The 15,394-nt window shown below is 49.1% G+C and overlaps 1 protein-coding gene across 2 annotated transcripts in view; it reads right to left on the reverse strand.

Moving 5' to 3' along the window:
* Nucleotides 1–1,843: 1,843 nt before the first annotated feature.
* Nucleotides 1,844–15,394, reverse strand: part of CECR2 (CECR2 histone acetyl-lysine reader) — a 106,396-nt gene continuing 92,845 nt past the window's right edge. For both annotated transcript variants that reach the window (XM_082076230.1, XM_082076231.1), the window contains 4 exons: nucleotides 14,569–15,391; nucleotides 11,100–12,507; nucleotides 10,155–10,260; nucleotides 1,844–9,884 (listed from right to left, as the gene is read on the reverse strand). In XM_082076230.1, the coding sequence (XP_081932356.1) occupies nucleotides 9,879–9,884; nucleotides 10,155–10,260; nucleotides 11,100–12,507; nucleotides 14,569–15,391 (2,343 nt within the window). In that variant the 3' untranslated portion in view covers nucleotides 1,844–9,878. The remainder of the gene's footprint in view (nucleotides 9,885–10,154; nucleotides 10,261–11,099; nucleotides 12,508–14,568; nucleotides 15,392–15,394) is intronic.

Raw genomic sequence — 15,394 nt, forward strand, 5'->3', positions numbered from 1 at the left:
GTGGTCCATCAGCCTAGAAGTTTCTGTTGCTTTTGGGGTGGGAGGAAGGGGGAGTGCATCTGCCACATGTGGGCAGGAGGGGCAGTTCCCACACCCACGGGGAGGTTTTTGGGTGCTCAGGGTGTCAGGGTGCAGCACATCACAGCTCAGGGTCCTCCAAATACCCAGGAGCATGAAGGTGCCAACATTCACTTCTGCGGGATTCTTTGTACATAAAATATGTAGGTATGTGGTGGGATAAGTCACTCTCAGACCAAGCCATAGAGGGTGGAGTGAGTCCCTGAAGGGCCACAGAAGCAGAGTTTTGCTGGGGATTTACAGTCAGCTCTTGAACAATTAGTTCACTGGGGCTCTTTTACTCACCTTTGTAAAAGGCTGGTGGCCTGAGGGGATGAACACGCTGCTTAGGGCACACAGTGGGAAAGAAGAGCTACAGGGACAGCATGAGGCTCCTGGTCTGGCCAACAAATGTGGGCTACAGCCTCACAGATAAATGTTTCATGAGCATCTCTTTGCAGAGGCAGCTTCATTGCTGAGAGCTGGGTGAGCACGCTGGGCTTGGGAGCAGCCCTGGCCGCAGCAAGGCTCCCACCAGAGCCTGTAGTGTAAGCAGGTAAGCAAGCTACTCTGAGAAGCTGTTTTGGCAGGTGGAGATGGGAACGAGAGCATCTATTACCATCCCCGGAGAAGGCAGAGGGAGCTTTCACCAGCTAGAGCTGGGGAGGAAAGGGAAGGGGCACACAGCATGTGCCTGGGACCCTTTGTGGACCCAGCTTTATGCTGTTCACCCCCCATGCCCCCTTTGGCAGGCCCTTACGGAAAATCACTTTGATTTTGTCCTGGTGAAAAGCTGCTGAATCAGCAAATTTGAGCAAGTTTTTTATTCAGGGACCAGCTAAGCGAGGCCCAAGTGCAAGCTGCTCCCATTTACCTACAGCAGGTGCCTTCTCGCATGCAATGGCATGGCCAGTTCCCAGTTTTGTTGCTGAAACCCTTGAGAAAGTTTAGCTGGTAGATGCCCCATCCCTGGAGACATTCAAGGCTGGGCTGGATGGGGCTCTGAGCAACCTGATCTAGTTGAAGATGTCCCTGCTCATGGCAGGGGGTTAGACTAGATGAGCTCGGAAGGTCCCTTCCAACCCAAACTATTCTAATGATTCTATAATTTTATGATCTCTCTGCTGGGAGGGCTGAAACCACTGTCTCATCTCCCATGGGAGATTTAATGAACAGCAAATGATGAGTGCTATTTTGGGTCCAATATGGATTCAAACCACTGCACATGAGCTCAAAAGGCTTCCCATTCCTCTAAAAGCCCCCGAGGGCTGCCATACCCTGTGCTGCTTACAAAGAAGAATCATGTAGGCTACATTAATTGCTCTTTCATAGCAGCATCACACTGTCGACTTTACTCAAGGGCAGTCACTCTTTTTAAAGCAAAGGGTTTGAGGTGAGTGTGGAGGAATGGACTACCTGCAACTCAAGACAGCATGGTGTTTTGGGGAGGGAGACAGGTTTTCCAGCACACCTGACCAGCAGAAAAATCCAAAGCCCACCAGGGACTTTATAGGAAAGCAGTGACACCATCTCATTTCCACAACTGGGTGGTTCATAGCAGACAGCTGTGTTTCAGAAGGGGAAACAATCCCAATTAGCTTTCCAGGTGCTCTCTTGTAAATAGCTTTCAGGTGGTACAACTGTGTCTGTCTGTAGTCCAGGGCTTTGTCTCTCTGAAAAAAGCCCTCTGTGATCCCCTTCCACCCCCATCCGCTCCCCCCTTACAAAGGAAGAGGGACACCATCCGGGAGACAAGAAAACACACATACAGCATGGGTGATTGCTATTTTAAGAACGTACTTTATACAAAATAACCAATTCATATGGAAATAAAATCTACAGACCTCCAAGGATCAAGCTTTTAAAAAAGTTCTTTAAAAAAATTACCCAACACACAGTATTAAACTAACTATTGAGGTAACTGTCGCTCTTGGGGAACAAAGGTAATCAGCAGACCAAGACAAAATATACACAATATAAAAATAAATAGCATTCCCCTTTCCAGTATTGACCAGGAAAGTTAACACAACTTTGCAGCAGCAGGAGAGAGAAGAGGATCCCTGACACTGTGCTCTGTGGGATGGGGAAGGAGGCAGGGGCGAGAGCCAGGGTTCCTGGGCACCAGGTGATGGAGAGGTGCAGGACCTGAGCCCCCAATGGGGAGAGGAGCACTGGGGCAAGCAACTCCAGCACTGAGAAATTCAGGCTTATCAAATCCAACCTTTCCTCAACAGCACGGGCAGCTGACCAGCCCAGTTTCTAACTGAGCCATGGACAAGCAGGACCAGCCCTCAGGCATTAGGTCCCACAACTCAGTGTAACACCCCAGTCCTGAGCATCACACAGGTCAGATTCCCCCCACTGAAGGATGGAGACAGGGGTTGTTTTCACAGCTTGGTGTGGGAGGTCTTTGCTGCAGCACCACCTCAACCTCCCGCAGTCCTGGAACAGCTGCAACCAGTTGACATCAGCCAGGCTTTTGCCCCTATGGCCCCTAGACCCCTTCCCCACCCAACAACAAAAAACACAGCAACATAAGAACAGCCTCACCCAAAAAGAGAAAGGCCCCCGTTTTCTCCTTGTGCCCCCAATAGACAGATTACATTCTTTACAAACTTACAATAATACAAAAAAAAAAAAAAAACAAAACAACAAAAAAACCCAACAAAACAACAAACCAAACAAACCAACATCACCCAACTTCAGAAGAATGGACGTAGTGGCATAGGCTCTCCTGCTACCTCCCACATCAATGTCAAGCGAAGCAGCAGTGCGTCACTTTCCTCCCCCAGAGGAATTAAATCAGCTGTTCACCCACCCCTTGCTCCACAGCAGCAACAGGCACCCCTCTTCCATGTGCTGTGCTTCATGGATGAGGCTCAACTTTACCAACTCGCTCCTTTCCCTTTCTACCTTCCCCAAAACAGAGGAAGCAACCAGCTCTATCCTGGCTACCTAAACCAATTCAACAGTTGCTGGGAAAGCAGGAACGTGGCGTAGATAAAATGCAGGGTCACAGAAAGCCTCTTGCAAGCTGTGAAGGCCCCCAGTTTCATAGCCATCCGCTCCCTGAAACAATGTGAGAAGGTCAAACTTGCACTGCTACACATTATTATTGCTCAGAAAAAAAATCAGGCAGCGGTGTTCATTGATCTATCAAGGAAGAGAGGCAACAGTTTTCATGGTTGTACACAGTATATATTTTTAACCTAAGACCCCTTGGAGGTAGACACACCAGTATCATGTGCAGAAACCCTGCGCCAGGGGCCAGGAACAAATCCTTGTGCTGACAGAGGGACAGACATCACCGTGCCAGGGGGCAAAACCCCAAGGGCGCATGGGAGAACACAAATAAGCCACTGAGGACACCTTAATTTCATGAGGAGAGTAAATGTGTACTCCCCACCTGCTTTCTATACACATGTGCAGAGGAGACAGCTGGTGAGTTCAACCTTCTGCCCTTCTACTCATGCAGGCAGTGAGCTTTCATCTCTGCACTTGACAGGAACCGACTGCAGCAAAGCAAGCAGAGGGAAAGAAACTTGAAAGCTAGGAAGCAAGGAGGGGGGAAGCGTTGGTGCATGACACAAAAGGGGATCAGGGGATGTTCCAGACTGAAAAGATGAGGCCTGAGCTCCTGTAGCTGCCTGGCTGGCTTTAGAAAGCGAAATCACTCCTCTTTCATATGTTTCAGTGCACTAGGTATCTGTTTGCCTCTCACCTATTTGAAGTCCAAAGGAGTTCCCAATGGCCATCTTGCCTAACTTTGTCCATAACAAGGGATTTTTTTCCACACAGAGCCAGTTCCACTTTTATTTATAAGATATTCCACTCACTGCCCTTCTGCTAGCGAGGCATGCATTTCCAAATAAAAGAGGCAAAGGACAGAGGGACTTGCTGGAGTTGGTGAAAATCCCAATTAATCTTCACCCCTAATTAATCCTTCATCTCCTCTGCCACTAGTGAATGTAGCTCTTGCTCTCTCCAGGATGCACTATCCACTTTGACGTGCACGTTTCAAAAAGAGGAAGACCTTTGCCAGAAGAAATCTAGGCCACTGGTGCAGATTAAGGAAAACAAAAACCACCTCAGTTGGTGAAAGACCAGCAGTGTTAAAACTACAAAATGCTCCATGGTCTCTCAAATACCACATGAGCTGAGGCAAGAGAGGAATCAAAAAGGGAAGGGCGCCACACAGCTCACTCCACCTGCACTTCGAAGATACACCTCGATGTTACTATTAAGTTTCAAATACATACAACCCTGTCCTGAATGTCCTTGCCGAGGGGTGGGCCCAGCCTCACTCTTGTCATCCCAGGAGCTCCTATTCGGAGACAGCTGGCAATGGGTTATCCGAAGCTCTTTCTCAGAGAGGGAGGTGGGCAGCAGAGAGTGAAACCCAGACAGCATAGTTCATTATGTGCTGGTTAAAAGCGTTTTCCTTCCGCATGGGCGGCAGGGGTCCTGCCAAGCCCAAATGTGCTTTACCCCCATCTGTATGTTAAACAGGTACAGATGGGGAAAGGCTGGAAGGTCAATGTTTGAGATGCTTTCTCGGTTACAATAAGCACATGCTCTTAAAGCTTGTCACGTGGCCTGCAGCTGCAACACTGCTTTCACAGCCAGCTATCTCAGTCTTGGCCTTACAGAAAGGATACAGCACTCACACACCTGCTCTTCCACCACCAGCACCGATCGGACTTAAAGCCAAACAGGAATTCTGCAAGAGCAAACTCCTCTACCACCAATGCACTGCAGTAAAAACTTCTTACGGGGTAGCTCTGATTAAACGCAGACCGAGTTGCACGGTTTCTCTGCAGCGAGGGGAAACAGGGGTAACCACACCATCACCAATTCCCCTGTTTGTCTTCTCCAAGCCGCCCCTAGGGATGGCTTTTCCTCATCACTCAGTTCAGCACCTCCTCCAAAACTCCACAATGCACATGGCAACACCATGTCCTTGGAAAAGGAAAGCAGAACAAAGCCATCAAGAGCAAAGGAACAGCCCTGACTGAACAGAAGACTGACAGAGATCAGTAGAGGGAAAGAAAAAGGTTGTTTTTCTAATTATACTTTCATTTTAAATGGAGAAGCGTTGGGGTGAGAAGCTGCAGGAGAACTGCCTCAGTCAGTAGAATGAAAGACAGCCTCTGTGACTAGCTTTCAGATAAGACATCAAGAAGCTGATAGCTCTCCAAGACCCCGAGAAACCACACTTACAAAAATATACACAGGAGATTTGTTTCAGAAAGGCTGCATGGGACAGGCATTTGGCAGACAAGAAAGGATCAGAAGCTCTTCCAAGAAAAGTGTCTCCATGTACTTTAAAGTCACAAATGAAGCCAGTTGGGCCCTGAAGCTTCAAATTTACTTTCCTCTTTTGTCCTCCTCACTGCAGGCTGGTGCTTTGGATTGCTACCGAATGGTTTTGGTGAGTCACACCACAAAATTTATAGACTACAAACTTCTGCTGGACACAGCTAAAAATCACTGTGAAGCCTCAGTGACTGGCCTTCCTAAAATGCTTAGTTGAATTGCCAGGGCCTGTAGGACTTAAGATGCCCAAAGCTTCCAGAGTCCCAGTGGGAGTTTATACAATGGCATTTATAATGGCAATCAAACATCTTAGGAACTTGGGAACACCACACACCACTTGCAAAGGGCGAGGCGGTGGGCAGAGCAAGATACTATAAAGGGTGTACTCAGTGTACTCAGCTCTTCTGAGAATATTGGAAAATTTTGGCATGCTCAACATCATATTTGTTCTATGTATTATATAGTCTTGTTTAACAAGAAATCCATAATTACAGCAAAACACATCCTCCTTATAGGAAAAGTAATAGTTACAGGAAACTTTGCAAAGTCACTAGCTCAAGAGGCTTGGTGAAGAAGGATCAACTGGTAATACACTATACTGCAACAGTGCTGGGGGATGAGAAAGAGGGCTTCCAAACAGAGCCCAGAATTTCTCTGCATTGTGTTAAAATATTGTTTAACATAGTGACACAAGTATGGCACTCTAAAGCCAGGGTATTTTAAAATGCAGCTACAATTCTCCTGCATTGTATGCCAACCCATGTCAAAAGTACCGCTCTGTACATAAAGAGCCACCATTTTACTCCCTTCTAAATCCCTCCTTAAACCCATCTCTTTCACAATATCTACGAAACAGCCCTGTGCAGCATGGGTTGGGAAACCATAAACTATAAAATTCACATTTTCTGCCTCTCCCTGTACATTTCCACTGGTGTTCCACCCCAGCAATTTGCTTCCAGCCCTGTGCTCTCTGAGGGATACCAATTTTCTGTGATTTGCTCCAATTGTACTTAGTGAGATAGACCTCTGGGTTTTGAGCCATCCCTACATGTCATCACAGAAAGAAAAACACTTATAAACAAAGCATTTGAAAGTCTGGAACCTCCAAGGTAAGATTCCACAAGCGGCTCGCTCCCTCAGCGTGCCCTGTCCCCAGGACAGCCCTGTCCCTGCGGCCCAGCCGTAGCTCCACCTGCCCTACATCAGTACTTTTCTAATATAAACCATGTGTCCTCACAACAGCAGCTTGTTAGTCACTTTAATAAGAACTACTGACTACATCAAAAGCCATTTACCTAGAAACTCTCCCAGGAGTCAGCTTCACTACTCAGTTTTGTCTGCCATCTGCAAGATAAACCCTTCTCCCAGATTTGCATTATGTCAGGTAAGGGATAACATCTTCGTATCACATATTCCATATAGGATCCTCAGAGTATCTGTCACTGTCTTAACACTCTACTACCCTTCTCCAGGCAGACCACAAGCAGTTCTTGCCTTTCTTATTTCTTGCCTTTCTTATTTCTTGCCTGTTTTGATCTGGGTCTGGTGCTCAGCCAGGTTCCATGACCACTAGAACCATGTTTTCAGTGCCAGTTCCAGCTGAAGGCCAAGAGTGCTTCAGCTTAGTGGCTTTTTGGTTGGTTGTTTGTTTTTTTAATAGCTTCTAAAAATGTCCTGTTCCACAAAGTTCACAATGAGCTGAATGAAAGGCACTTCAAATAGTCACTTAGCTGTCTGTGATATAGAAGACATAGGCTGAAGTACAGCAGGGGTTTTCTGCAAAATCTGCATTTACTTTTCCAGAATTTTGAATACTTTGCTACAAGTTATATTTTACAGTTCCTCTACTTTTGAATGTGCTATTTCAAATTATTTTTATATATACAATGAACTGAAGAATGTATTTTCATTTGTCCCAGGTTTATTGTCTTGAAAAGCAGTTACACTTGCACTGTTTTTCATAAATACCTACTGCTGCTTCAGTACCTCCATTCAGGGAGGGGTCCAGACCTGCACTTTTGAGCAGCTCTGAAAACCCACTGCCGGCTGATGAGCCAGCGATAAACCTTCAGATCAGGGACAAATTTGGATGAGCTGTAGCATAATGTTCTTGGCTGGGGAGAGAAGGTACATGCTTCTCAGTCAAAGGACAACCTTCAGGGTCTTCTATTCCAGTTTATACCAGTCCACCAGTGACAGTTGCTCCCTGACAGATGAACACAAATGTAAACCAAAACAAAACAAATCTCCCTTTTGTAACATAATGGCATCTATAGATAGATACTGTAAATAATTCACATTGTATTGAAGTCTCCCTTTGCGGAGGAGCCAGCTGTCCCAGGCAACTCACTGGACTAAGCGTACAGCAGCTATAGTTCCCAGGCTAGCTGCTGCAGTGAGTAAGAAGAACTGTGTTTATAATAAACTAGATTGTAGCAACAGCGTGAAGAAGTTCAACTCCTGTTAGGCTTGGAAAATGTCTTGACCGTGCACAGCTCATCAGAGGCAAAAGTACTGTAGCAACAGAGTAGAGAGGCTCGTTGGTAAGAGGCCACTAATGTGGCCATCTTCCCTTGTTCTAAGTATTTCAAGAAAGAATATTTCTCATCTTTTAGGATTTTTGTGCTTTCTAAAGCTGAGGACAGAAGGAGTAATGGCTCAAATCAGATGCTACCTGCCATTTGCTCAAACAGCTTTGCCAGCACGTGGTAGATCTACACAGCAGGACAAAGGTGGTGCAGCCATGCATGCTAGTGCAATCCAGATAAAGATACGGGTGATGGCACCATCCAAGACAACAAAGCAGCCGGAAAAATTCTTCAGAAGTCTGGAGACAAAGGCTGTCCCCTAGCTGGTAACGTAGACAGTACCACAGTAGTGTAGCAACTGCACCTTTTTTTACTTTAGCTCCTCCAAGAATAATCAGCTGCATTTCCTTGCTAGGTTTTAAGACATGAGTAAACATCTGCAGATGAGATTACTACTGAACTAATTTGTCAAACCTGCATTTGGGCGTCAGTGCCTGGAGAAGCACCAGCACGCAGGGGTTCCCCAGTGCAGAACTGCAACTGGTGAGGAAAGCCCCCGCAGACCGCACGCAGCCTTCAAGGGAAGCTACCACTAACCCTGTAGGACTTGCTGCTACGGCACCATGACAGACGTAAACCAAGTCAACTCAAGTACATGATCCTCTCATCCCTCGCCCCTTAGCCACGCCACCTCAACATCTGATTTTGAATCGTTGCTTTTCAATTAACCTGCAACCTGCAGACACCAAGTCCAGCTCCAGAGGCCAACAAACAACTCACATTGCAGCAAAACAACTGTTTCCCCCCAAAGCAGCCTCATGGCCCTCTTCCACAGGCAACAAAGAGTGGCCAGGAAACCTGGGGTACTGAGGATCAGAGAAAGGGACAGAGAAAGAAAGGTGGTGGTGGGGGAGGGGGGACTTGGCTCCCCTCCTCAGGCAGCAAGGCAATACAGATTTACACAATATTTATTCTACTGGAGAGGTGCTGCTCCACTGGTTTCATTGAAAGAAGTCTAAGATGACCAGTTATGCCATTTTCTCTTTTCTAGGGCATACATTTCTCCTATCAGAAAGGCAAGGAGAAGGGTCCTATACTAGCAGAAGGGACAATGGCATGAGTGTCCTGTCCTAGTTTCAATTCCTGGTCCTGGTTTCCTTGTTCCCCCACTATGACAGGAGCTGGAATTGCACTCAGGCCCTGGATCCAGAGCAGTGGAGGTGGAAGTTAGAGGGGAAGAAGGAAGAAGAGAAAGAGGAGGATACGTTATGCTCCTGAGCAATTCCTGCTATAAAGTCAACCAACTGTTGAGTTGTGTTTCAGATGCAGAGGACAGGAAGGAGACAGCAAGTCATCCATCACATGTTCCCTTGCCTCTCCCTGCTCCTCCCAAACCCTCACCCTATCCTGAAAGATTTCAGTGTGATATGATTGTAAACAGTTAAGGATTCCTCCAGTGCTAAGCCCACTACAAGCTGGGCCCACTCCCTCCCCCATTATGTACAATACATTCACCAACAACAGAAATTTATTTAAAAAGGCAACAGGTTAAATTCTGTAAACTGGATCCAGCTCCAAAACACACACGTTAATACTACAAGTAAAATTCCATCATCATCCTCTTCCACCCTGAAAAATATACCTGAGTTTAGCAGTCAATGAAAGTTTCAACCCTCACCCCCACCCTCCCCACCCAAAAAAAATCCCTCAAACCCTGAACGAGACGCGGTCTCCGGTCAGTGAAAGCCACTAGTTTGCGATGCTTTGCCCTGTGGTGGCGAGCCAGCTGCTCGGCTTGCTGGGGCACCGCACCGCTCCAGGTTTCCAACACCAAAGCCATCACGGCACCGTGTTCCATGGACCCAGGAAGCTACATGCTGCTCGAGCGAGGGGAGGGTGGGAGAAAGGCCTGCCCCTCCTCCCCCTTGTCCATATCACGTGTGGCTTTCGTCTTCATGAGGACCTTCTTTCCTCGGACTAGCTCTGGAAGAGGAAGAACAAGAGTTGGAGGTTCTAACTTTAGAAAGGAATAACCTCATGATTGCATGCAACGAGTTCAAAGCTAGCACTATTGTTCTGCCTAGGTTACATTTTATAGCCAGCTAACACTACAGAGACATCCCCAACTCCTCTGCATAGCAGCAGTTCACTTCCCAGCTTCCTCCAGTGCTTCCCACTCTCATCAAACCCTTCACTCCTTTAACCAGTGGAAGGGAAAGACTCGCATTTCAACTCTGCTTTAACAACTCTTACTTGATCCAGAGGCAACACTGATGGTTTTTGTGATGTCAGATCCTCCCGGGACATGGTTGCCGTAGGCATCTTCGGGAAAGGAACTTGAGCCTGATGCATTTGCATTCTGGAGCCAGGTTAAATGGAGAGAGTTTTAGCACATGAACATCAAGAGCAAATCCTGTCTGCTTCTTTGAATGCATACATACATCATTAACATACAAGCATGCATCTCATGTATTCTTTCCAGCTTCCCCCCAAAATACGACCTTTAATCCGTATCACTCCCCTAATTGCTTAGTTGTAAGCTGAAGTCCCTGAATACTAGAAGGAGGACTGTCACGCTGGGATTGACAAAACAGCAACAGTCAAAGCATATTTATAAAATCTGAACAGGGAACATTCAGAGTAGCAGAATTTTCCACTTGGGAATAAAACATGATATGCAGTGTCTCAGTGAGAAGTAATTTTCTGTGAGGGAAATCTGTGACAGAGAGGAAGGGCAAAGCAAGAGGAAGAGGAAAAAAGGGGGCAGCATTAAAGAAGATCATAACAAGAGGCTAACTTCCACTTAAATTAGCTATTCTGCCCCACTATGAGAAAGATGCAATAAAATTCTTGCAAATAAAATGCCAAGAGTCCATTTGGTTAAGAGATGCACAACCCTGGATGACATATTAATAAAACAATGTCAGATAAAACAAAGTACTGGTGTGGGGATGGATAGGACAGGCTAATAGGTCTCCATGATAGCAATTGCTACTTGTTTAAAGGAGCTGCAACAAGACTCTCTCTCCAGCTCAAGAGACCTCTTACTCCAAAGGCCTAAGAATCACCTGTTAGCCTTTCAACTTTGTTTGCCATCTCCTCTGACTTCAAGCCATCCTTTCAAGGACATCCAACACTTATTGTCACCCAGGCATCACCCCCTCCCACTTTGCCTTCTTGCAGAAAACATGATCTTACCCCGAGGGTCTATACAAGTCCTGGGGTGGCCCCCCCATGCCACCTCCACTGCCTCTCTGCTCCATCAGCAAGGCCTGAAAGTGACCTACGTTCTCCTCTCGACAGCGGTACAGGGGTCCCTCCTGAGAGAGGCCATTGGCCTGGCCAGAGGCTGGATGATGAGACAGGTGAGCATTCATGGGTGATCCATATGTCCTGGGCTGGAAATGACTGGCAGGATGCCGGGATGCATAAGGAGAGCCAGTCTGTAGCATCACCCCGTGGGGAGGGAAAGCTGATGGGCCAAATCCCATCCCTGAACCCAGATGCGGTGGGGGGGCTCCATAGAGGAATTCCCCTGCTGCCACCGAGCTTTGCCTCTTCGTGGCTGCGTTGTGGTTGTCCAAATCAAGAAACTCTTTGGGACTCTCCGGTCTTTCCTGGGACTCCTCAGACTTCTCATCTTCAGGCCCCAGTTCCTGCCCGTCGCTCGGAGAAACCTCTTTGGCACTCGCTACGTCCATGCGGTTGGGAGAGGCCAGGGCGGTGCTCAGCGCCTCGCAGCCCTGCAAGCCACCGGCGGACCCCCGATCCGGGAAAGGGGGTCTGGCCAGGGGTGGGTGGGTGGTGGGGTGCCCGCTGGGGCTGGCCTGGGGGTGCAGAGGCCTCTGCCAGTCCGCGTAGCCCTGCGGACAGGCGTAGTAGGGCGGTCGCTGGTAGTGGTGGTAGGAAGGTTGAGGCTGTGGCTGGTAGGGGTAGGGCATGCCCTGGGGGGGCCGGTACCGGGGGAAGACGCCAGAGTGGGCGCTACTCGGCTGGAAACCCCGCGGGGCGAAATGCTGGGAGTGGGAGGCAGGAGGAGGAGGCTTCCCCCCCATCATGGGGCCAAACCCCTGCAGGCCTGGGTTGATGTGGTACCGCCCGGCTGAATTAGTGTATTCCAGGCCAGGCATGTAGAGAGGGTGGAACTGGTTGGGGGCAGCACCCATGGAGCTGGCGTCCATGCCAGGGAGGCTGGTGCCCTGCCCCATGCAAGGCACGGCTGCTTCGGGCAGAACCTTCCCCCCGCTGCAGACGGGCTTCTCCAGCAGGTTGGCAGTCAGCCCCTTCCCCTCGGCACTGCCTGCTGGCCCCTCACTCGCCACGCCGTTCTCGGGCAGGGGACCCCCTCTCTCTGAGGTGGCCACCAGGTCCCTCGCACAGCCTGGGCCGCCAGCATAGCTGCTTTCCACTGGCCACGTGCCTTTGCCCTGCCCTGCCTTCATGTCAGCCTTCACACCGGAGCTGTCCCCTTCCCCGTCCGGGGGCAAGGCGCGCCTGGTGCACTCCATGGGCAGCGGGGGCTTGGGATGAGGTAGGAGTTTGGTGTAGGCGCCGTCAGGAATGCCGATGCACTGAGCCTTCTCGTCCACGCCTGCTGGCGGCTCCACTGGAAAGAGAGAGAGCGGGAAAAAAGTCACACGTCAGCCTAATTTCAGAAATCAGCCCTCCCTGCCTGACATGGACACGTCTAATCATGCTCACCCAAATTCCTGACAGCTTATCCAGGACTACCGAAGTAACCTTTTAGCATCCTCTTTACTGCTGACCCAAAGTTGCTGGGCTGCTCTGTCCGACAAGTCCCTAACATGTGGATGGGGAAAGCACCCCACTTGTGTGCAAATGGAAGAGAAAAAGGAGTGACTTTCTGAAGACACAAAGGTCTTTCCATTGTAATTACTCCAAAGCCTACAATGTCCCATCCTCTACTCAGAACTCCCTGCAGGACTGTTGCAGCACGGCAATACAACAACCACCCTTCCTGTGGGGCTGCAGCCTCCCTCCCACAATTATCACACAGTCTCCTTCAGAGACCTTTAGCAATTTTGAAGCACATTTTTGCAAAGTTAGGTGATCTTTACTGGCTCCTTCTTTAAAAACGGCTCTTTTAATAACTCGTCATGAGGTTGTACCTCTCTTGGAAAGATGGCATGCATGGACTGAACCCTTGAGACACAGTTTGCAAGCCACTGATAAGTCACAGTTCCACCAGGGTAACATTGCACATGTGGGCTTGGTCTGACACACGGGTGTGCAGAGACTGCCTAACGGACAGGCAGAGTTGGGAAATATGGCAGGATCCACATGAGAGCATGCAAAGAAGCCAAAGTAACAGCAGACAGATTTCATGATGTGTTGCCCCTTCTAGTCTGCAAACCCCACTTGCCCACAGCTTGGGCAGAAGCGTTACCACACACAGAGATACTGCAGAGCTGATCACAGCCGTATTTTAACCAACTGTGATTTGGAGATGCAGCTACTCTGCCCTGCAATCACTCAACATCCTCCTCTGGTCTCTGTTCTATATCCTGCACAGTTAAATGATAATGACTTTTAAGCAATGCCACACAAGGAACGAGTTTCTTCTTAGTGCAAGGCACACGAGGGATTGATAAAAGATGCAATGGTTTTGATCTCTAGTTTACCAGCTAGAATTAATGAAAAAAAAATTTTTTTTTGATCTCTGGGTTTGATCTCTACTTTTGGTTTGTTTTATTTTTAAGGGTCTTTTTTGATCTCCGGTTTACCCGCTAAAATGAATGAAATTTCAACTAGAAAGAAACTTGTGATGGCACACATGGCATGCTGCCACCCCACCTGAACAGACACAGCTGCTCAGTGGCTTTCTGACAGTCCTGTTGTGTGAAGGTTTTGAGATGTTGAGCTCATGAGACACATGTGCATTTCAGAGGAGAAGCCGTACTGACATATACTCAAAGGAGTGTATTTAAACCCTTTATTCACATGACATCTCCTTTACTTACCAAACCTTCTGCAGATCCCATTTTTATATTAACTCCAAGTGATCCCTAGAAGCACTACAGACTATGTTTTGCATTTGCACTCAATGGTAAACTGAGAGCTTACAGGGATAGCTGGAACATAGGGGACCCCTGGCAGGCTACAATGAAAAACAGTCATAGAAAAATCTAAGCAGTGGCTTGAGCAGAAAAGATATTCCAATTTAGATTTAAAAAATAAACCCTCACACTTAAAAAAATGTGTGTCCCACAGCTGTTTAATCAAGAATTTAATTATTTCCTAGAAAAAAACAGTACTTTTGTTGCTGAGCCTCAGTCACTGTTTAAAATTTACTCCAGTAAGCCAGGGAATACTTTTCTCTTTTCTAGTGGCACAAATCTAAACAAACCCACATTTGCAGACACAGGTTTTGTGCATCTGCAAAACACTTAAGTTTGGGACCCTATGAGGCTGGAGCCCAAAAGCAACAAAGCTGTCCTGGGCGTGCCCCCATGCCCTCCTTGCAAGCATGGACCGGCAGGCAGAGGGTCTGCCCTGGCAGGGGAAAAGGTGCAGCAGGTGGGAGGGATGCCTGGTAGCAAGCCAAAGGAAGGTGAGCAGGGGGATGCAGGTAACAGATGCAGGCAGGGAAGTTCAAACCCCACAGGTAGTGGCTGCCGTGTTGGCAGGTGGGTGCTTGAGGTGTTACCTTGGTTGGTCTCTGGCTTCATGGTCTGACCGGTCAGCTCCTGCGAGCTCCCATTCCCCACAACGGGTTTTGGAGGCTGCACGCCAGCAGTGGAAGCAGCATGAGCCAGCTGGGGAAAGGGTCCGGGGAGGTGCGGTGGGGGCGGCTGGCGAGGGTGGTAAGGCACACCCGGCGGGCAGACACGGGAGGACAGTTGCTGCATGGCAATCATCTCCGGGCTGTCCATCATGGAGTCCCCGCCCTGGCACCCTCTTTGCACCTGAGGCTGTCCCCCGAAAAGAGTGGCTGTTGGCTGCGGCATCCTCTGGCTGGTGGCTTTCCCAGGCGGTCTGATATACCCTGAGGGAGGCACGCCATGAGGTAGGAAATTTGGTTGCTCGGTCCACTGGCTGGGAGGCAATGTTGGCCTCATGGCCCGGGGGTCCATCATATGACCCATGCCGCGGGGCTGGAGCGATGGCCCCGGCCCCATGGGTGACTTCTCCTCTGGCCCCATGGCACCCTGGCTGGCAGGGCCATGGCTGCCATTCCACAGAGCCGGGTGCGCACGGTTCAGGTACTTGTAGGGCCGGTACATGTGCCCCGGGGGGACCTCGGAGCCCTCTGGCGGCCTCACAGGGGGCCCATTGTGCCTCGGGGGGAGGAAGCCCTGCTGGAACTGGGCTGGTGGGTAGACGGCATCAGGTGGGGGGCCACTGACACGCCCCAGCTGCAGGGTGCCCGGCCGGGGGCCAAGGCTGGAGACGTGGGTCGCTCCTGCACATGTCTGCTTCTCTGGGGCACCCAGCCTGTGCCCGCGGTGCTCGTTCAGTCCCATGGCCGGCTG

Source organism: Streptopelia decaocto (assembly GCF_964273445.1).
Source record: "Streptopelia decaocto genome assembly, chromosome: 1".
Taxonomy (NCBI): domain Eukaryota; kingdom Metazoa; phylum Chordata; class Aves; order Columbiformes; family Columbidae; genus Streptopelia; species Streptopelia decaocto.